This window comes from Mus caroli, chromosome X (assembly GCF_900094665.2).
Source record: "Mus caroli chromosome X, CAROLI_EIJ_v1.1, whole genome shotgun sequence".
In the NCBI taxonomy this organism is placed as follows: domain Eukaryota; kingdom Metazoa; phylum Chordata; class Mammalia; order Rodentia; family Muridae; genus Mus; species Mus caroli.
Genome location: NC_034589.1, coordinates 140,503,672 through 140,525,938, shown reverse-complemented (window position 1 = coordinate 140,525,938; position 22,267 = coordinate 140,503,672). Strand labels below are relative to the sequence as shown.

Genomic DNA, 22,267 nt, shown 5'->3' with positions numbered 1-22,267 from the left:
CTTGGGAAGGAGGTTGGAGGGGTGGCTATGATTAAAATACATGTGTAAAATTCTCAAAGAGTAAGAAAAGTGAGAAAAATGTTAAAATGTTCTTCGAAACTTCCCCCTTTTGGTCTTTAATTTTCAAAATGTTATTATTTTAACATCATATAGGTTTAGTGAATAGTTTTTCAAAAATCTTTTACTGAAGAATATATTTAGCTATAATAGTTTGCCTTATCGTTTAACCAGAAAGTAGTTGACAGTACTACCAAAAAATTCTTTGTAGGTTCCTGAAAACTATGTAATTAATGTTTATGAAAATATAGATATGTTTTCTGAACACAGTACTGGGACCATACCTTTTACCTTTCCTCACTAGGAAAAAAATGCTGAGAAACTAAGAACCAAGGAAAGCAGTGGTATGAAAGCTTAGAAAATTTACAAGCAAGTTAAGTGGCAAATAACTCAGAATTTGAAGTCAGTCTTGCCTACAGTGAGATGAGGTTAAAAATCAAAATTTATGAGCACTAGAGTCTATATGTAAGGTGAAAGTGTAGAATCTGAGGCTAGCACTCTACCTGTTGTAGCTGTTGCTGGTTGACTTGAGGTTCTCTGCGCGAGCCACCTTCTTCCTGGCCTGCTTCTTCTTCTCCGCGAGATCCTTCCTTCTCTTTGCTCAGTCTTTCTCGAATCACAGGTTCCCCTCGGAGAATGTGGCACAAAATGGCCAGCATAGACTCAGCCATTCGTCCCCCATATACTTTAAGGGGTTTCCGGTTCCACAGGTTCTTGATACAAGTAAAGGCTGCCTGTAAGCCATTTGAAAAGTGTATGATGAGTTTCCCCATCAATTCAAATCCTCAGAAGGAAAATAAAAGACTCACAGACATGCCCCTTCCACAATGAGTCAGTTACAACAACAAAGAGTTAAACTGGCACTGAGATGGTGGGTATGGTAGGGTGGGAACATTTAAGTCAACAAGAAGAACCAATCAGAAGCATGCACTTCAAGTTTATAGCAGGAAGACTGAAGGTTTATTCCTTTTGTAAAAAAAAAAAAAAAAAAAAAAAAAAAAAAAAAAAAAAAAAAGCTAATCTGAAAACCAAATCCATTTGTTTTTCAAAATTCACATTTTAATATGGACAAAGTGTAGTGATAACTACTTAGCATGAAGAGTTTTTTTTCCCCCTTTGGTTTTAAAATGTAGAATACTCACTTTTTGAGTTACTACAAGGAAGCGAAGGGCACTAAATTGTGGAAAGCTCTGGACTCCTCCAGGCAATTTAGCAGGCAACGAATGTGGAGATTCAAGCACCGTGGTGGGATTTACCATCTTTTCTACAAGCATAAGCCAGGCATCTAGGAATTCTCCTGTGCCATCAGGTAAATCTGAATGTTCCAATCCCTCAGAAACGGGAACTTTTCCTCCCATGGATAGAGCCCAGTTGAAAGTTCTAAATTCAAATAAGACAAAACATGTGAATAGAGTATTAACTAGTATTTTACATTGAAAGATCACTAGTACACTTGTACCCCATCTTTTGTCCTCTTCATACACATTTTTGTTTTTTAGATTATAATTGTATCACTTCCTCCTTCCCTCCCCCTCACTCCAATACTACACCCATATACTACTATTCACTTTTTCAAATTCATGGCCTCTTTCTTTGTTGCTATAAATGCATATACATGTATACTCATATATTGTTAACTGTAACATGTTCAATCTGTATAATGTTAATTGTATGCATATTTTTCAGGGCTGACCATTTATGCTCTTCCCTAGGGAAGACTCACACTCTCAGCATTCCTTAATTGCCTGTATAGACCTTTGTATAGGTTTGAGTCCTTGTGGCCTTCTCCTCACACTTTGGAATGTCTCTTGTTTTCTCTGTTCAGTTCATGTATAGGCTGACACTGGGGAAACTTTATGGTCATAGTTTCTGATGTTACTAGAAAAACTACCAAAAGTCCCGATCCTCCGGCTCTTACAATTTTCCTACCCCTTGTTCTAAAATCTTCCATGAGCTTTAGGTACTGAGTTATTTTGTATATGTATCCAATAGAACTAGGCTCCACAACTCAGCATTTTGAGTGGATGTGGTTTTCTGAAATTGTCTTTCTTACTGCAGAAGAAACCTTTCTTGACAAAGGTCAATACTTTATGTATTGAGTTAGGCTCATGAGAAGTTCTTATTACTTTTAACATGCCATTTACATATGTTTTAAAGACTTAAAAAAAAATCTACTCAAACTGCTTAAGTTCATCTTAAAATGTTTTGGCCAATCAAAGTGAAACAGACAAAAACCAAATTTACTGTACTCAAAGAAAAAAATGTGTAGTAGTAGGAATGGAAAGCCAAATATAAAAACAGAGATTCTATATACACTCATGCACGTACTTTTTTTTTTTAACTTTTATGAGTGTTTGTTGACATGTGTGTTTATTGCCAAGGAAGAGGTAATCATATACCCTAGAATGAGTTACAGACAGTAGTAAGATGCCAAATAGGTATTGGAAATAGAACTTGGGTCCCATGAAAAAGCTGCAGTGTCCGCTTCTCTGCTCAACCACCTCTCTAGCTGAAATGCAGACTCTTTCTTCAGAGGGAAATACATGGCTTGTTCATAAAACACAAAATGATACAACTAATAGCTCTCTTTATATATCCTAGCATCACAGGATAAATGACTTAGAAAGCTGTGAGCAGGTAAGCCACATAGGAAAGATCAAAGTACAAGAAACGATTCTTTGTGAAGCAAATGATCCTTACTCAAAAAGAGCATTGTGACCACCAGAGCAGAGAAATTTCTGCAGCATAAGGTGGTAAGGATACTTTCTCTCATCAAAGAGCATTGGAGAGGTAAATCCAACCGAACAGATGAAGAATGTCAGCCTAAAAAAATAAAACAAAGAAAAGACATTTTTAAGATACACACAAAAGCAACCGGAAATTAAGTGAAAAAAATCTAAAGGAAAGGCTAGCAAAGTATTTAGGTGAAAGATTAGTTTGGCACTCCTGGGATATCTGCCACCCAATTAAGAATTAGAAGGTTACTTAAATACTGTTTAACAATAAACCCTTTAGAAATTTCCATGTTCTATACTAAGTATAATAAATATACTTCATGTGGAATATATATAAAGAGAAAGCAAGAGACTTCTAAACTTTTCCTCAGTAGAATAGGAAGAAACATACATCATTTTTATTGCCACTTTCTACTTCCTGTACCTAAAATAGGAACTCACCTGAAGCGGGGAGTAGGTGTATATGGTGGGGGCTGCCATGATAAGCCTTTTGTGAGTAGCTTAGTGAGGGCTGAAGCTGTTGATCTAGCAGCAGGTGTTGGCGCAGTGGTGGTACTGGCAGCATGATGGCTCCTTCTTTGACGGACAGGAGAACCCACACAAAGCTTAACAAGGAGTCCAAAGAGCTCAGCAAGTGCTCGGCCTAATCTGGAAGAAGCTGAAACCCAGAAGGTAGTACAATTCTATAAAGTATTCACACAATTTACAGTATTACACCTATGTTCCTCATATTTTAAAAATAATTATCATTTTTATAGTAAGTCTGTAGGTCAGAAGACACCATTAAGAAGTCTGTTCTCTCCTTGTACCTTTACATGAGCTCTGGGGATTACAGGAAACATGTTGTCACACTTGACTTTCCATCTGGGTGTTGAAGACCTGAACTCTCATTTACACTGTAGTCACTTTAGTCATTTCACTAGACCTTTTCTATACTTAAATTCACAAACACACACACACTGAACACTGGTTATAAATAAAAAATACAAATTATGCAAATTATTAAATAATAGAAACTTTTTATTCTTAAAGATCACGCTTAGAACAGTATACGCATCTATACAGAAAAGTTTTTCATCTTCTATTCTACATAATTTTATATTGTATAATATTAACTATGGAATAGGCTACTGCCTAGGTGGAAGTTTTGGCATACTCAGAATCTAAAAAATGAATTTAAGTCAAAAGGAAAATGCAACCAAGCCCTGTTTCTCAGTATTACTCACATATGAACAGATAGCAAATCAGCTTAAAAATCTATCAAAGGTAAGAAAACAAAATGCCTGATCAGCAAAGAAACAGACAAAATATGGTTCTGATCTACCACAGAAACCTGAGAATGTTCTAAGACAATACCAACAAACATACAAACAAACATCACCTAACTGTACTTCAATTCAGGGATAATTAGTAAAATCCATATAAAAACAGGCACAAAGATAAAATCTTTAGGATTTGAAGGTCATTCTCTGCCTTGGGGAGTTAGATTTTCACTTTCATATGTGTGTGTATGTATGTGTATATGTATATGTATGTGTGTGTGTATGTATATATATATATATATATATGTATGTGTGTGTATGTGTATATATATATGTGTGTGTGTGTGTGTGTGTGTATATGTATTTTTTTTCCTCCCCCAAGACAGGGTTTCTCTGTGTAGCCTTGGCTGTCCTGGAACTCACTCTGTAGACCAGGCTGGCCTCGAACTCAAAAATCTGCCTGCCTCTGCTTCCCAAGTGCTGGGATTAAAGGTGTGCACAACCACTGCCCGGCTTTCTTCTTATGTCCTAAGTGTTAGAAAATGGTAACTATTAATAAATATACAAAATAGGTCCTCTGAATGATGGTACCATATAAAGGGGCAAAAGATGGCAAACACAATCATTTCACATCTGTAATGCAGGCTCCTTGAAGCTGCCAAAGTAACTTTAGTAAAACATAAGAAACTATGTTACTGGATAATCAAAGCAAAATGAGACTGGTGAAAATTGTGAGTGCTTGGTCATATAGAAATCTAAGAGTTATTTCTAGAGGTAGAAAGTAGGCCAACTCTTACACTTCATTAAAAAAAAAAGTATCTGGTAGACTTAGCAATAAGGTACCCCGGGAGACATTCCAACAGAATGATAGGAGATGCCATTTGCAATAACTGAAGAACAAACAAGTAAAATTTAGAAGGGAGAGTAGTTAAAGATCAGGAAGAAATTATCTCCTTTTATATCTTTAGCAACCTATATAGAGCATGAGACACAATATGGATTCAACAAAGTACATGTGAGAGTCACGACAATTCTACAACATTGACTTATTTCAAATATGGTTTTTCCAATTTAACTTGTTTGAGTAATACTAGAGCTCTGAAGCTCAAAGAGAAAGTTTTAAAAATGGAGAGTCACTGACCTGACAGCAACGGCTTGATTTGTTTAATTCTTGCAGCCATGGCAGGTGTGATTTTAGATTTGCCCTTAGAATCTGAAGAAGAAGGTTCATCTGTCTCCATGGGTGCCAGTGTGTCACCATCTAGTTCAATTCCTTCTAATAAACCCTGGGCAGAAGCATCCATGCTTCCAGCAGTTCCATCCTGTTCTCCATCTGTACAAGTAAAAGGGGGTAATAAGATAACGCAGAGCTAGAACTTACCTGGATCCATTTTTGAAGGGTCTCAAAAAAATAGTTATCTATGGTGCTTATCCCTATTTAAATTTCAATTAGTTCTTAAGAAGCTCAAACCAAACCAATCTTCCACATCCAAAGCACAACAACAAGAATGACACCAATATGCTTTTATGTTTGGAGCTCTAATAAGTAAATACTTGCTGGCATCTCCAAATGAAAGGATATGAAGGATCTTAACACCGGTATCATATTTGAAGCTATCACTGAAGACGTCCTGGTAGAATCTTATAGTTTTTTCATACTAAAATTGAACATTATAGAATACTGCTGGACAATTTCCCAGCATTTAATTATTGTAATTATGTATGTGTGGTGAAAGACAAACTTGGATTCTCATGACAGTGCAGCAAAGTGTTCTTAAAGAGACATCTCTCCAACCAAAGCCCCACCCTCTTTAGAGGCAAGTTCTCATACTGGTTCCACACTCAGTATGAAGTCAGAGGTGCTAATCCTCCTTGCCTTAGGCCACAATGGTAAGGATTACTGGACTTTGTCTATGTATTTCTAAACCTCAGCATTCCTCTTTAATAGTTTTAAGGAATTGTGACTTCTTTGTTAACCAAATTGCTAGCGATGTGGTGGTAAAAGGCTACCCACGCCCCCAAACAAGAGTGTAAACTATTGGGAGAAACAATTCTTTCAGGATTTTAACTTCATCCCTAGTTCTTAATAAATTTTATTGAGTTGTATTTGAAATGGACTAAAATTTGAAATATACATTTTCTTCAAAATTAACCTCAGAAGTCTGTGTATACTTATTCTGACTCCTAAAACAGCTGCTGTAAGCTCTTATATTTTAAGATATGTGCATTTTGATTTTGGTTGCTTAGGTTTCCTTCTCAGTAATTTCAATGCATTTTAAAGAATATCTGACAGCTTTATACATAGAATTGTCATTGTTATTTTTCAGTTTTATGTACCTTGGGTCTTTAAAATCTCTGGAAAATTTTTTTTATCACTTTCACATTTGCTACACCAAGATCAGAGAATTTTATGTGATTTCTGATTATACTATTATGGAACTTGCAATGCAATTAAAAAAAAAAAGCAGAAGATAATTCCAAAGCACTACTGTCTAAAAGAAAACAGAATATAAGCCATACATATAACTTTGAGTATCCATTTTAAAAAGTAAAAATAGGTGGAAGTTTTCCATTAACAAATCATTTAATCCAGTATGATCAATATTATTATTCAGAAAAATTCCTTTCCCAACAGGTTACAGAGAATTTATACTAAAAATTGAGAAGTCATAAATGAAATTAAAATATTACCATGCCTTTAGGTATCATAATTGTCAGGACAGTATCTTGTATTTACAAAAAAACTACATGAAAGACTTTTACTTTCCTAAATAGCACATAAGCTGGGAATAGTCAACTCTTGGCACTTACAAAACAAAGATATATATACCTAAAACACTCTTAAATATACTCAGGAAAAGTATCAGGCAGATAACTCTCAAATGTTTGGTGGCAAAAATGTTGTTATGCCAGTATTTTTTATAATATGTGCATGTTTTTACAGAAGAAACAACAAAAACTAAATTTAATAAAAAAAAAAAAAAAAATCAATGAAACCTGAAGACTAAGGATGATGGAGAGCTAAGTCTCACAGTAAGCACATGACCTGTGGAAGTCACAGGGACATAACTTAGAAGTAACAGTCATTACATTTTATTTTTCTTACAGTTACCTGATCTTTTTCCGCCCTGGGTCGTACCTGCCTTCTCATCCTTTGGAACTAGTTTCTGCATGTCCGCTTGGCCAAATTCACATCCAGATGGTAGGCTACAATAAGGGAAATAATCAAACAAACAACAAACCAAAACAAACAGAATTAAGTGCTATTACAGTGCTTGGGAAGTACCTCTAAGAGCGCCTAAGTTATCCTAAATGCAATAAAAAACAATTCTGATTCTTGAAGAAGCAACAAACAAGATTTGTTTGCATTGTGCTAACACAACCATCCCTGGGAAATCATCTTAAACATGCACAGGATGTTATAATTTGTCAGTTAAATCTATAGGCTAGAAGGTAGGAAGGATAAAAAACTGAACCTTTTTAATCAAACTCATCCACCCTGTTTAAACTTTGTCTATCAGATAAACAAAGAGAGATATTAAGAGAAATGAACATCCTCTTACCTGTTAGGGGTACATAGAGAGAGGAGGACAGTGCTTTCCCACACCAGAGAACAGTATAACTGGCTTAGCTTGCTCAGAACACTCAAACCCAATTGTGAACCCCACTGGTTTACTGAGATAGAACGAATTTCACTCTGCAACCAAAGGATAAGTATTTGAGATGGTCTACAAACAATTATACTTTTAAAATACTATATTTTTAAAATATCAACCTTTACTGTTTGGTACGGTATCATCTGCCTATAATCCCAGCATTTTTTGGAGGCAAGAAATAGTGAGTGAGAGCAATGTCTGGGCTACAGTATAGTAGTGTAGCTGGTAGAAAATGTACTCTTGCCCAGTTTTTGAACTGTTGAACTACTTTTTGTAATAAATTACTGAGACATAAACATGGTAAAAATAGTGACTACACAAACACAAAGCCAGGAGATTTACTTTTGTTTATCACATGTATGAGTACCTAGGCGTATGGAGTCTAGAAAACAACCTGTTCCTTAGGTGCTGACCACCTTAATTTTTTGAGACAATTTTTGGCTAGCCCAAAAGCCCCAGAAATGCACCTATTTTTTACAGTGCTGGGATTATAAGCATGTGCAAAGTTGTCAGGCATTTATACAGAATTTCTGAGGATTGAAACTCAGGTTCTTGCTGCGCATGGGGGTATAACCCTTTAATCCAAGCGCTCGGGAGGCAGAGGCAGGCAGATCTCTGAGTTTGAGACCAGCCTGTTCTACAAATTGAATTTAGGGACAGTTGGGACTACACAGATAAAACCTGTCTGAAAAAAAATTAAAAAAAAAATTAAAAAAGAAGAAAACTCAAGATTTACACAGCAGGAATTTTGAAACTGAGGAAGCTTCCCTGTCTTCACAGCAGTTTCCTTTATGAACAAGAAAGACCACAGAATGCAGACATAGCATTTGACACATTTTCTTCTTGTTGCTAACTACTAATTTAAATGCTTTGTGGTAAAAATAATTTTTTGCCATGCCATTGTTGGATCTATATGTACTTATATGGAGATTAGGAAATAATGATGTTTTTTTGAGAAGGATTAGGGATAAATATAGGGAAGCCCAATAACCTGAGCTTGATACTTAGAATCTACATAAAAGCATAAAAGAATGGACTTCAAAAAGTTGTCCTCTGGCCTCCCCAAATCCCACATGGTATGCTCAAAACCCATCATGTCATCAGGCCCACACAAAAGTAAACAAAAGTTAAATAAATGCAATGAAATGAGTTTCATATTTGCTATTTTAAAAAGATAGCAGTTAAGATGAAATGGCCACTCAAACAATTTTTGCCTGCAAAAACAGTCAACATTTGTTATAGATAGTAACAAAAAATAATAATTATGGTTTTTCTTAAAGTTCTATTCATATGATAAATTATATGCCTACACAACAGCTAATAAAAACTAAGAGACTGAAACTCCATGGCAATTTAAAATATAAACCCACAACCACCACCAGATATATTGTCCAGAAAAAAAAAAAAAAGTACTAAAGAAAAATAAGGCATTTCTTTCAGCTACGACTCCAGGTATATTTGTTCCCAAGCACAGTAATCTAGCAGGTGGATATAGGTCCTTGCCATTTTATTGGCTTTAAACTGAAACCATAGCCCCATGATTATTCTTACCTGTCCAACTCTGCAAGTGTGAACAAACATCATGATGTAAGCATGGGCTGCAGTGAGTGCATGCAAAAGAGGCGTGGCCTGAGCTGAGAGGGTAGCATCAGCAACATTGCCTGCACATGCCAATTCTCTCAGTAACACTGAGCCCCCAGGGGATTCAATGGGCCGATGTAAAGGCTCCAAGGAGGAAAGGATCAAGTCTAACTGAAGGAGACCTTCTTGAAGAACTTTGGGTTCATGTGACAGGGTCTGAAACAAGAATTATGAATGTGTCTCCACGTAATGAAATACATACATTATGTTCTTAACATTTACAGTAATAGTGACTATTACTTGAACTCTCCGAAATTTCAGTCAGTTACATTTCTCAATTTATAAATGGCAGTACCAAAATATGAAGCCAGGAATGATATATTTCACTACTTTGTGTAACAGCATATTATTTTTAAGCTTGATGAGCCAATCACAACATGAAAATGTCAAACAGGACTGTTTGTTGTACTGCTGTGTAAGAGTTTAATTTCAAATTTTGCTTAGAAAGGAGCAATGTTAGGCAAAGTTCCAAATCTTGAAAATGAGTTACATTACAATGGTGTTTTCTATTTATTTCTAATAAGTAAATTGATAATTGACTAAAGTAAGTATTGTATTAAATATTGTTGAGGGAGGAGGCTGAGAGGGCATGTGAAACTCAACCTCATGTTACATAAATTAAGCAGTTGTATCTATATCGAGCAGTACAAATGGTTCAGAAGGAAATAAAGGAGAAAGCAAGTATTATAAAAGCTACCGAGGCTAGTCAAACTATCAAGAAGTACTTTCAGAGCTATAAAGTTGTCTTCTTCCCAAACAAGAGTGGTGACTCTGAGATTGGCATCAGGAAGGCAAATTATTTTAATAGACAAACCCAAATATTACATTTCTTTTCAAGTTAAGGAAGAAAAATCTGGCAATTAAAGATTACCACTTGTTATGCAAAGCTAGAAATTATTTGCCTTCCTATGGCTTGAAATAAATCTATCCCTCCTCACAGAGCATCTTAGAGGTGGGGTAGTTAGATCAGTCCTTTCCCCATGTTCTCTTATGAAAGCACTTTACACCTGCAAAGAGTGAAACAAAATAAAACATTAAATTGCAGTTTCTAGAAATTATTTATCACTGCACAAAACAGCCAACAAAGGAGCTTTATTGTAATTACTATCAAAATTTCCCAATCTTTTTTTTTCCTGGGTTGGAGGCAGATATAAAATTTCCCTCATAATTCATTTATAGCTTTTCAAAGAACCCCCCCCAAAAAAACCAAAATAATTCTGGGGTATGAGAACACAACTCAATTTGGAGGTCTCACACTTCCTGATTTCCAACTTGATTTTGATTAGTTATAATTGATTAATCAAAATTGCACTACTGGACAATCAATGGAAAAGAATAGGGCTGAGAAAGAAAACTCCAAATTTTTTAGTTAAATTGTGTTTGAAGACAGTGAGTGATAGGAGATGGTTTAATAAAAGTACAGTCTTTTCAATGAATGATATTGGGGGAAATATAATATAAACAAATGAAATAAATAAAGTGGAACCTTTTGGGTCTCTACTCCAAATGTATCAAGACCTAAGAATTAAAAACTCATAATACCTAAAGTATAGGAATTAAACTGTCTGAAATTTCTTGGATCAGCACCAAAAGCACAGGAAACAAAAATGACAACAATAACAAAAGACAAAATGGGCCTGGTCAGCATCAAAACCTTTAGTATGTCAAAGGTAACAAACAAACAGGCAACTGACAAAATGAGGATATTTGCAAGTGATGTATCTGAAAAAAAGAGGCTGGTGTTCAATATATACAGAGATATTCAATACTAAACAGCAAAACATCTTAATTTGATTAAATATAAAATAAAGAACACAAATATTCGTTTAGCAAAAGATGCACACATAGACAATAACTCAAGTTCACAAATCAAACGTTATGGTCAATACCACCAATTATTTAGGATATGCAAGTCAAAATGAAAACGAAGCACTACTTTATCTTCAAGGATGGCTATTATTTAAGAAAACAAACAAACAAACAAACAAACCAAACAAACCAAACAAACCAAAAAAAAGATCTGGCATGGAGATGGTGAAATTACAATCCTTATGTGCCGCTACTAGGAATGGAAAATAATCTTGGAAAAGTAGTTTGAAAGTTTCATGCAAACACACACACACACAAATAGAATTATCATTTGATTAGGTTATGTCACTTCAAAGTATACATCCAAAAGATTCCAAAGGCAAATCTTGAAGTGCTATTAATTACACTCAAGTTTATAACAGTATTCATTAGGAGCTAAAATAAAAGCAAACTCAGTGTCCAGTAACAGAGGAATGGACAAAATGATCTAGAGTGTATTTCATAAAATATCATTTAGCTTTTTTTTTTTATCATTTAGCTTTAAAAAGGAAACTGACAAAATTAATAAATATTTGGTGTCACTGTAACACTCTTAAATGCTATACAAAGCTATTACATAAGGTACTTTCAAGTTGAGTAAATAGAATGATAATTACTAAGTAAAGGCATTAGGGGTGAACAAGTAACTTGCAAAAATCAAAGGTGTTGTAGAAATGAAGAAACTTTGTTTTTGGCAATTTTAAGCAATAAATTACATATCAATTTATGACTAATAAAGCTTGGGGAAAAGGAACGAACACTGCAAAATGAATGCGCATACTAAAACCAAAAAATACTACCATAACAGCATGAAGCTAGAAAGCTTTCCTGGAAATAATTTACACGCATATGAATTCAAATGGCAAAACAACACGCAAATGCAAAAACAAAGAAAATAAATAATTTCACTATGAGAAATAGTATAAAATATATTAAGTGGAACACACACAAATTTATCAATTTTTAACTAGAGGTCCTTAAGCGAGAACACAATGAAAATACATACAGAGATGTAAATATTTCGCTAGATGTTTCTTACCAATATGGATTTGCAGACACCTGCAACAGCCTGACAGGCAGCAGATGTGGGAAAGTCAATGGGCAGATTGGGAAGACCCAAAATGGTAACCAAAGGTAAGAGTCCTTTCTGGTTTACAAATTCTTGACAGTGGTCATCTGTTGTATTGTTGCTCAAAATAGATTCCACAAATTTCATCTAGGTGATGAAAGTTTTTTAAAAGACAAGTTAGAGGCTAATACTTGGAAGTAAAAGGTCAGTTTTACTTCATCAGGATCAGGATAGGGACAACGTATTTGCAAGACATCAGTATTTTCTGTAATACCACTTCAATTAACAGGGACAAATAATTAGTACATATTCATATTATCCAGAAAATAAGGAACCCTTCCCAATCTAAATTTTCAACCACTCCAGAAGTCAATTTGAAAGCAAAGAGAAGCTAAATGACTTGCTCAGAGCAACATTCTGAATTAGTGGCAGAAACAGGTCTGTCTTAACTGTATCATACACTCCATTTGTTATGACAGTTCCCACACATCCTTATAATATAAATAAAATGAACTCCAGGAATCGGAATTTGAATCAAAACAAAACAAAAGGGATCTTTGAGGGATAGAAAGAATGTATTAATGAACACAAAAGCACAAGTGGAAGTGCTTATTAGTCTAGAATAAATGCTAAGTGGATATTAAATTCTGGGAAAATTTTAGTGCTCTTCACATTTTCTTAATGATACAGGGAACGTCCATGCACTTCAGAGAGGGGCAGGGGAAGGGGTAAAATGTGGGAAAAGCATGTTGGGCAAATTCTGACATAATATTGGTTTAACACACTAAATCTCGTTAAAATTCAAATGTACAATAATAACAGTGAACAGAAAGTTGAAAATATAAAAAGGCTGAGAATACTGGCTCATTTACTGAAAATGGGGCAAGAACAAATATTTCCAATTTTGCACACCTTTCCCTCTGTACTTTAAAAGCTCTAGAGAAAATAAACATTAAATGCTATACAATATTATCACATAAAGTACTTTCAAGTTGAGAAAATAGAATGATAATTACTAACTAAAGGCATTAGAGGAGAACAAGTAACTTGCTCTGACAACCTGAAAAAGCACACATCTTTAGCTCTACAATGAATCTTACCACATTAAGGATGTAATCCATGAGGGGTATAGGTATACGTTCCTCCGTACCAACAACCCTGTTAAAGAGAAAAGAATCAGTTACACAGAAATTCATAGCACCAGTGTGAGGGGAAAAAAGTGAAGCCCTTTTACTAAGTCATGCTCCTAGAGTATATACTCTTTTAGTATATGAACCTTAAAACTAAGACATGAAGAAAAAGAGCTGAAATCAATAATGAAGGTAGAGTTCAGAGTATAAAATAAACAAGCCATAAAAATATAGCAATTATTATACTTATCACAAATGACACATCCTTTCTAAGTGAAATTACTGTTAGAAAAAAATTTAACATTATAAAAATAGTGAAAATAAACTGAATTAAAAGACCAAACGTGCTTATAGGAAAGGACCAGGCAATGAAGCAAACATAAAACAGTCATAATCTTATGTTAGATTAAGAGCTGAGAAAGAAGTGGATGTTTGGTTTTGTTCAAATATCTTTACTATGAGCCAGGAGTAGTGGCATATGCTTTTAATCCTTGTACTCAAAGAGGCAGAGGCATAGGCAGGAGGAGCTTTCAGAGCCAGGCTAGTGTACAAAGTGGGTTCCAGAAAAATCAGGGGCTGTTACACAAGGAAACCTTATCTTAAAAAATCAAAAATGCTTAAGACTGACAAGTCCTTATGAACAGTCAAAGCTAAAGTCATTTTCCAAGGCCTCCTTTTACAACTAATTTGTAATTGCAGGATGACAGTTCCTGAATTATGTACAATTTATCACGTTTTTTAGCTTTTTCAAATTCTTCAATACTGGATGCTAATTAGGTTATAGATTTATAAAAGGTATCTTTTTTTTTTTTTTTGGTTTTTCGAGACAGGGTTTCTCTGTATATCCCTGGCTGTCCTGGAACTCACTCTGTAGACCAGGCTGGCCATAAACTCAGAAATCCGCCTGCCTCTGCCTCCCAAGTGGACCACCACTGCCCGGCAAAAGGTATCTTTAAATTAAATTGTCTTTTGCAATAAAATGACAGGGGGAAACAACCATATATACTGTACTGAGATGAAAAGAAAATGTAACTCATAAAGACAAAAAAGAAGAAAACTTAAGTAGGAAACAACATATGATGATGCTTATGTATCCTTGGGATCTGAGTAAAGAGGTGGCAAAGGAGGAACAGAGATAGTGGTGTTGAGAGAAAAGATAGTAAAAGAGGCAAGCAAGATAAAATGCTAATAGTTCTCATATCTGACAAAATATAAAAATTGACAACCATGAAAACATTTGGCAGAAAAGTGAAAAAGAACAAAGAAGCTTTAAGAATAGCTTCAGTAATAAAACATCCAAGGCTTTAGGGTTAAGGATTTATTAAAAAAAAAAAAGGTTTATTTATTATTATACATAAGTACACTGTAGCTGTCTTCAAACACACCAGAAGAGGGAGTCAGATCTCACTATGGGTGGTTGTGAGCCACCATGTGGGTCAGTGCTCTTACCTGCTGAGCCATCTCACCAGCCCAGGGTTAAGGATTTTATAAACACCCTCAACTTTTAAAAGGGCTGAAGAGATAGCACAGCAGGTAAGCACTCACCATACAAGCCTTACAATTTTGAGTTCAGTCCTCAGCATCACAGGGAAGCAGAGAATCAACTCATGAATGTTGTCCTCTGACCTTTCACATCTGTGTATGAGATTATACACATATACACTAAATGAAGAAAAATTGGGGGAGGGGACTTGCAAAAGAATCTTGTTAAAATTTACTTTATGTTACATGTGAGTATATACATGTGAGTGCAGGATAACTGGAGATACAAGTGTTTGTAAGCCACCTAACTCAATGAATACTGTGAACTTTAAGTCCTGTCTTCCATTAAGAGCAGCAAATTCAGCTTTTTTTCTAGTCCCATGGGCAAAGACCGTTGTACAAAAAGTGGAAATCTTTTTGTTTGTTTTGATTTTTATTAATAAAAGGATTTTATTGGATTCTACTTCATTTTCCCTGCTTTGTAAATTATTAAAAATCGCAATAGAGACTAAAGGCTGGTAGTGATGGAAATGGCCCTTTGTACCTGCAGAAAGTGCTGTTCAAATCAGGAAGAGGACTTCATTAGAGCCTTCTGGGCATAGTACAAAGCAGGGTGGCAGTGCTGGCCTTGTGAGGAACTTCAAATGGCCACATTACCACCGGAAATTAGATAATGAGATGACGGTGAAATCTGAGAGGCTGTTTTAATCCTTACATTGCAAAGTTTATCTTAGGTCTTTCTGGGTCTCTGAACTACCCTTTGTTGACAACAAAAGGCACAAGAAATAATAGTAAACTAATATAGTCCTTTCCCCACAATTTATCAGGCACTGTGCTGTGTGATTTTCAGTATCAGCTTAAGTATTCATATCACTCTGAGAAAGTTAAGTCCTTCAAAGGACTAAGACCCTTCAAAGAAAGGAAGGGCCAGGATTGAAAAGAACATTTCCTTGATAATGCACAACTGCAGCATTTTATTAATAATTAATTATCCTTTTCAACTCAGCCTCACCTCCCTAGAAAGAACCTAAAGATCCACCTCTAAAGCTACAAGTACAGATACCATTCCAATGGAATTCTCGCCTCTTTGTATATGTCAAATATGATCTAGTACAGAGCATAGGTTAATACAACAAAATGAATCCCAGATGTGCCTTTCATTGCTACAAAGGAAGCTGTAGGAAAAAAAAAAAGACAAACCAACAGTATTGTTCTTCATATAACTCCAGGAACAGACTCATTCATATATATCTATTTTTGTTCTTTCCTACTACATCATTTAAAAATAACTAAAAATCATCAGTTATCTCCAAAAGAACTCTACCTACAAGCCTAAGTTTAACCTAATTTAAAGCAGTCACATCCCTGAACAAGAAAAGTCTGTTTTTGTAAATGAGTTATAATTGTAAAATTCTCCTCTGCCCAATCTCTATACTCACAAACAAATGCTACAGACCTGCACAGACTTATGCATGTTATTTAAAAGTTCCTAATATCAGGATCATGGACCTGCACTTTAAAAATTTGAGTGCTGCTCTAAGATTTGCAACAGCCTGGAGGTTATCAGGCCACATTCCCCACATCCCAGCCCATCATTTAGAATGAAGAACTGACTGACAGTTACTTGCAGGGACTGTTAGGGAACACAGGCCTTGGTTGGAAAACCAAGCCCAGCCCCTCTTCTCCCCACAGTTTAGGACCAGGGAAAACTTAAACTATGGTGTTTATTATTATAAACCTAAGTCATGTAGGAGAATGCCACACTATGCCCTGAAAGGCAGCAAGAATCAAAAAGCCCCTTTGTAGGACTTGAAAGGCTTGTTTCAGATTACATAGAGTGGCCAGAAACAGAGTCATAATCCTCAGCACTTAGAAGGCTGAAGAGGGAAGACTGAGTTTGAGGACACTGTACAATGAATTCCCAGCTACTCTTACCTGCAAAGCAAGACCTTAGTTTGTGAATAGCACATTAGAAACCTAAGAATTTAGACTTAAACTGCCTAAGTGTTCTTATTCTACAAATCCAACAAAAACTATTATTTCACTATCATTCATAAGCCATCATTACTTTAAAAAGAATAAAAAGGAATTATCTTAGCCTCAGGAAAATAAAAACCAAGTTCATTAAGAGGAAAACTAAATAAATGTAACCATAGTTATACAACACACTCAAGACTACAGAGTCATGTTACTAATATGGATAAATTCCCAAAACACAGTAAGTAAAACCAAATTAAAGAAACTATGCATTGGATGCACATTTGTATTATCATTGTATTTATAGGGTATTTTTGAATATTCAAAATTATTTCATGTACAATAGAAGTAAGATCAGTAGCTCCATTTTTGGATGGAAAAAAAGGCAGAAAATAAAAAGTACAGTGTACTTTGTACAAATATTTGAACATACATATAAGAATTACATTTGGATATATACCTATGGCATTTGAAGAAGGATAGAGGCAAAGAACCAGGAATTTGTAGGTCCAATTGAGAATGTAAACTGGAGGGCTGGTGAGATGGCTCAGCTTTAAGAGCACCGACTCTCTTTCAGAGGTCATGAGTTCAATTCCCAGCAACCACCACATGGTGGCTCAAAATCATCTCATAATGAGAAACAAATAAAAAACCTATGGTCCATAGCAAGCAGGGCCAGGGTAAGGAGAGTGGGGGGTAATGTAAACTGGAATGGGCAGATAAGAGAGACAGGCACTTGATCTAAAGCTCTTTGATAATTCTATTAAATAGAGATGGGGAGTCACTGAAACAGATTAATACAGAAAAGAATCAGCATATGGGAAAATATAAGCTTGCTTTCCCAATCGGAAGATGTTCTGGAATAAGGAACAAATGTGGATAATGATATACAATATCTCAAGTAAGGAAAATAGTATGAAAAATGAGTAATATTCAGAAAATGTTAATTTACTCTAACAGCAGCTTGAATTTGGAATTTATTTGATCTAAGATCTAATATATGCAGATACACACAACTTGACTTATAATCACCAACAACAACATTCTACATTCAACAAATCTTTTTTTCATTTGTAGACAGGAAAAGCAACTCAGCTCTGCAAGGTAATCGGAGAAAGTTGGGGATAAATACTGTAACTTCTTTATACTGTATTGAGAAAAGCCACAATTTCAGAATGTCACCCTCTTTTAGAAACATGGTTTTAATGTAGATTGAAGACAACACTAGAGATTTATGCTTGCTGTCTCAGGCAAATGGAGATTAAGTAATGACTCCCCTCCAAAATTACTGACACCACCAAGAGCACTGCTGAGTTCCAATAACTCTTTTTACTTCTGCTATTCCTGGGCTTTATTTATACTCTACTAGACTATTTTCTACCTCCAACATGCCAGTTTAGTACCAGATCAAAACTATTCTTACACACAGCTGAAACATTGACACCTGTCTAGAGACATTGCTTTCACATTTGAAATAAAAGTTTCATATATTACTTGGAATATTGAACTCTGATTTAACATCATGAACTAAAATTTTAAGAATAGCAATTTTCAAATGCAACCAATGCTACAACACAGCACTATGATACTACAGAGGAAGGAACAAAGGAAGAAAACACCTAAAAGGCCAGAAAGAACTTTAAAATGATCTGATGTATTTTTTATAAACTGAAGTGACATAAAGGGTATGGAGTTGCTTTGCTTGAGTTCCATCCTGCTGATCATAAAAAAAAAAAAAAAAAAAAAAATTAACCCCACAACCCCAATCTCTCCAGCCAGTGTTTCTCTCTATAGCCCTGGCTGGCCTCCAAACTCAGATATGGGCCAGCTTCTGCCTCCCAAATAGTAGAATTAGAAGTGCCACCACCACCATCACCATAAAACTATTATGATACTAAGTAGTATCATAAGGAAAGAGAATCTGACCTATTAACACTTACTGCTGATTAGGCTCAGTTTCATTCTGCTGGGCAGAATTAAAGCTCTGCATGGCCTGTACTTCCTCTTCCTCCTCATCTTCACTGGAAGCCTCTTCTGCAGCATGATTAGACCTTGGAGGAGGAGCAGTAGCAGTACCATCCGCTTTCTGAATAGATGGCTTCTGACAAATGTATTTAGGATCTCTTCCAAGATTACAGATTTCTTCAAGTAACTAAAAGTCAAAGAGGAAAACATTACTTATTTATAATGAAGGAATGACATTTTGTGAGGATTTTCTATCTGTAATATACACAACAATGCTGAAGCATAACCATTACATCAATTTTTTAAAAAGTAAAAAAGTAAGTGTAAAAAAAAAAAAAAAATCACACAAGGTCACATGCCACTCCTAATTTACAAATCATCAGTATCTTATATGCAGATTCGAATAATCCACTCCTGATGGAGGAAGGAGAAATGAGGAAGGGGAAATTTCAAGAAAAACACGCTAGCTCATACAAACTGAAGCCCCTGCATATTTGTTAATCTCATAAGAAAGCAATACAAACAGATTTACACTAAACAAAGGAACTGTGTTAATTCAGAAAACGATTCAGTATAAAAAGGATGGAATCAACATAAAGTCCACTCTCGTAAAGAATGGACTAATGGTTATAACTTTTGGTTTTGCAAAGGAACAGTCCAAAAAAGCAAGGCTTAGAAATTAGGCAGATAAAAAACCCTTCCCAATTAAGCTAGGACACTTTGTAAAAGATCAAAGTCCTAACCATTATCAATCCCTACCTTGATGATGGCAGTTGTTGCATCTGTTTTGAGGGTAGGCTGATGTCTCATGAGCTCATCAACAGCACTCCCCAGGTTGGATGCAGTATCCCCTTAAGGCAAAAAAAAAAAAAAAAAAAAAAATTACTGAGCCCAAAAATTTTTGTGCCAATTTAAGACGGAAAGAAGGAACTGAACTGCTTCTTGTGACTATCTACCAACACAAAATCTTGAATGAATTCACATAAGCCTCAATCCACCAAATCATGGTGATGGTGTTGGTGTTGGTGGTGGTGGTGGTGGAGGAGGAAGAGGAGGAAAGAGATCAGTTTAGCAAACAGCACTGCCAAGGTCTGAGCTACTCTATTATAGAGAAAGGAGTAGAAAAGAAGAAATACTTTCTTATGGCATTTTTTATTAGATAGTTCCTTCATTTACATTTCAAATGCTATCCTTAAAGTCCCCTATACCCTGACCCTTGGGATGTCTCCATGAAGACTGCTAGAATGATACAGTGGTGAATGGAAGTACAGAATACATTTATTCATGAAAAGGGGATGAGTGAGGGGTAGGGGGTGAATGCTGTTGTGTTGTCCCCTCACTATATTGCCCAGGCTGAATTCAAATGCCCAGACTCAGCCTAGGCAATATACAGGTACACTTTTGCAAACTACAATATTTTTCTCTCTTGTGCCTCAGCAATATACACTCAAAATATGCTGAGAAGAAAATATAATTATTTGTAACTATTTAAGAAAAAAATGAGAAATCTGTTCACAACAGAAAAATTTGTAGATTAGATGGTAGACTTGAAAATAGACGACTGGGGAAAAAAAGATAAAATAAGATAGGAAAAGAAAAGAAAAGAAAAGAAAAGAGAAAAGAAACCACCAGTCCCTATACCTGTTTGTTACCAACATCAGTAAAGTGAACTATTCAGAAGCATGGAAATACTATGAAGAGAGAGGCTAAGGATGACGTATTCCTTCCTACCTGTAATAATAGAATACATGGTGATAATTCCCGTTAAGCTGAGCATACCTAACCAGAGAAACGATGTGTAGTCAAGGAAAACTTTCCTTGCCAAAACCAACTTTCTATTTTAAAATAGAAAAATAGTAGCAACTCACCAAGGGGATCAGAACTCCTTCTCCTCCGCATGGCTGGGAGGTAATCAGGAGACAGAAGAACTTTGAAGAGACGTTCAAATGGCTGACATTGTACAAAAGACTGAAGACCTCGGGCATTCAAGCAAAGTGCACTGAATACATTTGGGAGGGAACCGAGGACTTCCCTTGTAGCAGGAACCTAGTAAAGACGAAAAGGATTTGAATGCAACTCAAAAAATGTCATATACAAATGCAAAGAAAATATAGTTAGTTAGGGTTACCACACTGAGGAATTTGTTAAACAGGTATAAAATAGATTCAACAATACATACAAGAGGTAAATTTTTTCACACAGTAACATTTCAAACTTGCTTCTAAAGCATGTGGAAGATGTATCTGAGGAAACAGGAAATACACGGAGTAGTCATTTTTATAGTGGTAGAATGAACTCACATCTTTGATGAGCAGTGCATGCAGCATGACATCTGTCAGTCCATTGTCCTGGAGTGAGGACAGCAGTGATGGCTCTTGAAATACAAACACAGTCACCACTTCAGTAGCTAAGAAGAAATATAAGAAAAATTATGGGAAACTGAGACTATCCATAAATATTAAAAGCAAATAAAATCTTTTTTCTTTTTTTTTTTTTTGGTTTTTAAAGACAGAGTTTCTTTGTGTAACCCTGGCTGTTGTGTAATACTCTGTAGACCAGGCAGGACTTCAACTCAGAAATCCACTTTCCTCTGCCTCCCAAGTGCTGGATTAAAGGCATGCACCACCACTGCCTGTTACAAAATCTTAAAACACATACACTAAATATTTAATAATTTAAACTTCTGTGCTTATTATGAAAACGATTTTCCAGAATACCAAGAGTAGTCCAATAAACATTAAGAGTTTTATTATATGTGTGATCATTCCTTTTTTATGTATTTTTCTCTCATACATCACATATCAGCAAACAGATTCCCTCTCTTCACCCCTCTCAACCCCATCTCCACCACCTTTTTACCCCAGATCCACTAGTCTTCCATTTCCCTTCAGAAAAGAGCAGGCCTCCCAGGGATATCAACCAACACTAACAAGCCTTTTTAAAAAACTATACTTCTACCATACTAACCTATTTATAATATTCAGAAAACATTGAGTTCACAAAGACACTGACAGATCAGAGCACACAATGAGTTTAGGCACGCCCTTAAAAGGCGGCACTGTGTCCTGGTAGTCTAATCCAGGCAGGAGGACTAATATAGACATAATGGTCTGCTAAACAATATCTACCTAAATAGCAAAATGGACAATGACTTCTTAAAAAGAGTCCCAATTTTGTTAACCGCTTTAGTTATCACAAACTCGTAACCTTTACGTGGCATAACACGCTAATAAAATTTGACTTCAGCTATTTTACTCCCTTTTCTGACCACAAATGGAAAATTTTTGTAGCAATGGATCTAAAGACCTAAACAGGCTGTACTGGCTAGTTTTGTGTCAACTTGACACAGCTGGAGTTATCACAGAGAAAGGAGCTTCAGTTGAGGAAAAGCCTCCATGAGATCCAACTGTAAGGCATTTTCTCAATTAGTGATCAAGGGGGAAAG

At 35.6% G+C, this 22,267-nt stretch overlaps 1 protein-coding gene across 21 annotated transcripts in view; it reads right to left on the bottom strand.

Moving 5' to 3' along the window:
- Positions 1-22,267, bottom strand: part of Huwe1 (HECT, UBA and WWE domain containing E3 ubiquitin protein ligase 1) — a 137,472-nt gene that overhangs the window by 51,375 nt on the left and 63,830 nt on the right. For 19 of the 21 annotated variants that reach the window (XM_029473129.1, XM_029473137.1, XM_029473130.1 and 16 more), the window contains 14 exons: positions 21,123-21,229; positions 20,691-20,868; positions 19,582-19,673; positions 18,798-19,009; positions 13,369-13,426; positions 12,239-12,415; positions 9,262-9,507; positions 7,618-7,751; positions 7,167-7,261; positions 5,196-5,387; positions 3,234-3,450; positions 2,758-2,880; positions 1,200-1,437; positions 561-791 (listed from right to left, as the gene is read on the bottom strand). In XM_029473129.1, the coding sequence (XP_029328989.1) occupies positions 561-791; positions 1,200-1,437; positions 2,758-2,880; positions 3,234-3,450; positions 5,196-5,387; positions 7,167-7,261; positions 7,618-7,751; positions 9,262-9,507; positions 12,239-12,415; positions 13,369-13,426; positions 18,798-19,009; positions 19,582-19,673; positions 20,691-20,868; positions 21,123-21,229 (2,300 nt within the window). The remainder of the gene's footprint in view (positions 1-560; positions 792-1,199; positions 1,438-2,757; positions 2,881-3,233; positions 3,451-5,195; positions 5,388-7,166; positions 7,262-7,617; positions 7,752-9,261; positions 9,508-12,238; positions 12,416-13,368; positions 13,427-18,797; positions 19,010-19,581; positions 19,674-20,690; positions 20,869-21,122; positions 21,230-22,267) is intronic. The other 2 variants (XM_029473133.1, XM_029473142.1) reach the window with 1 other exon arrangement.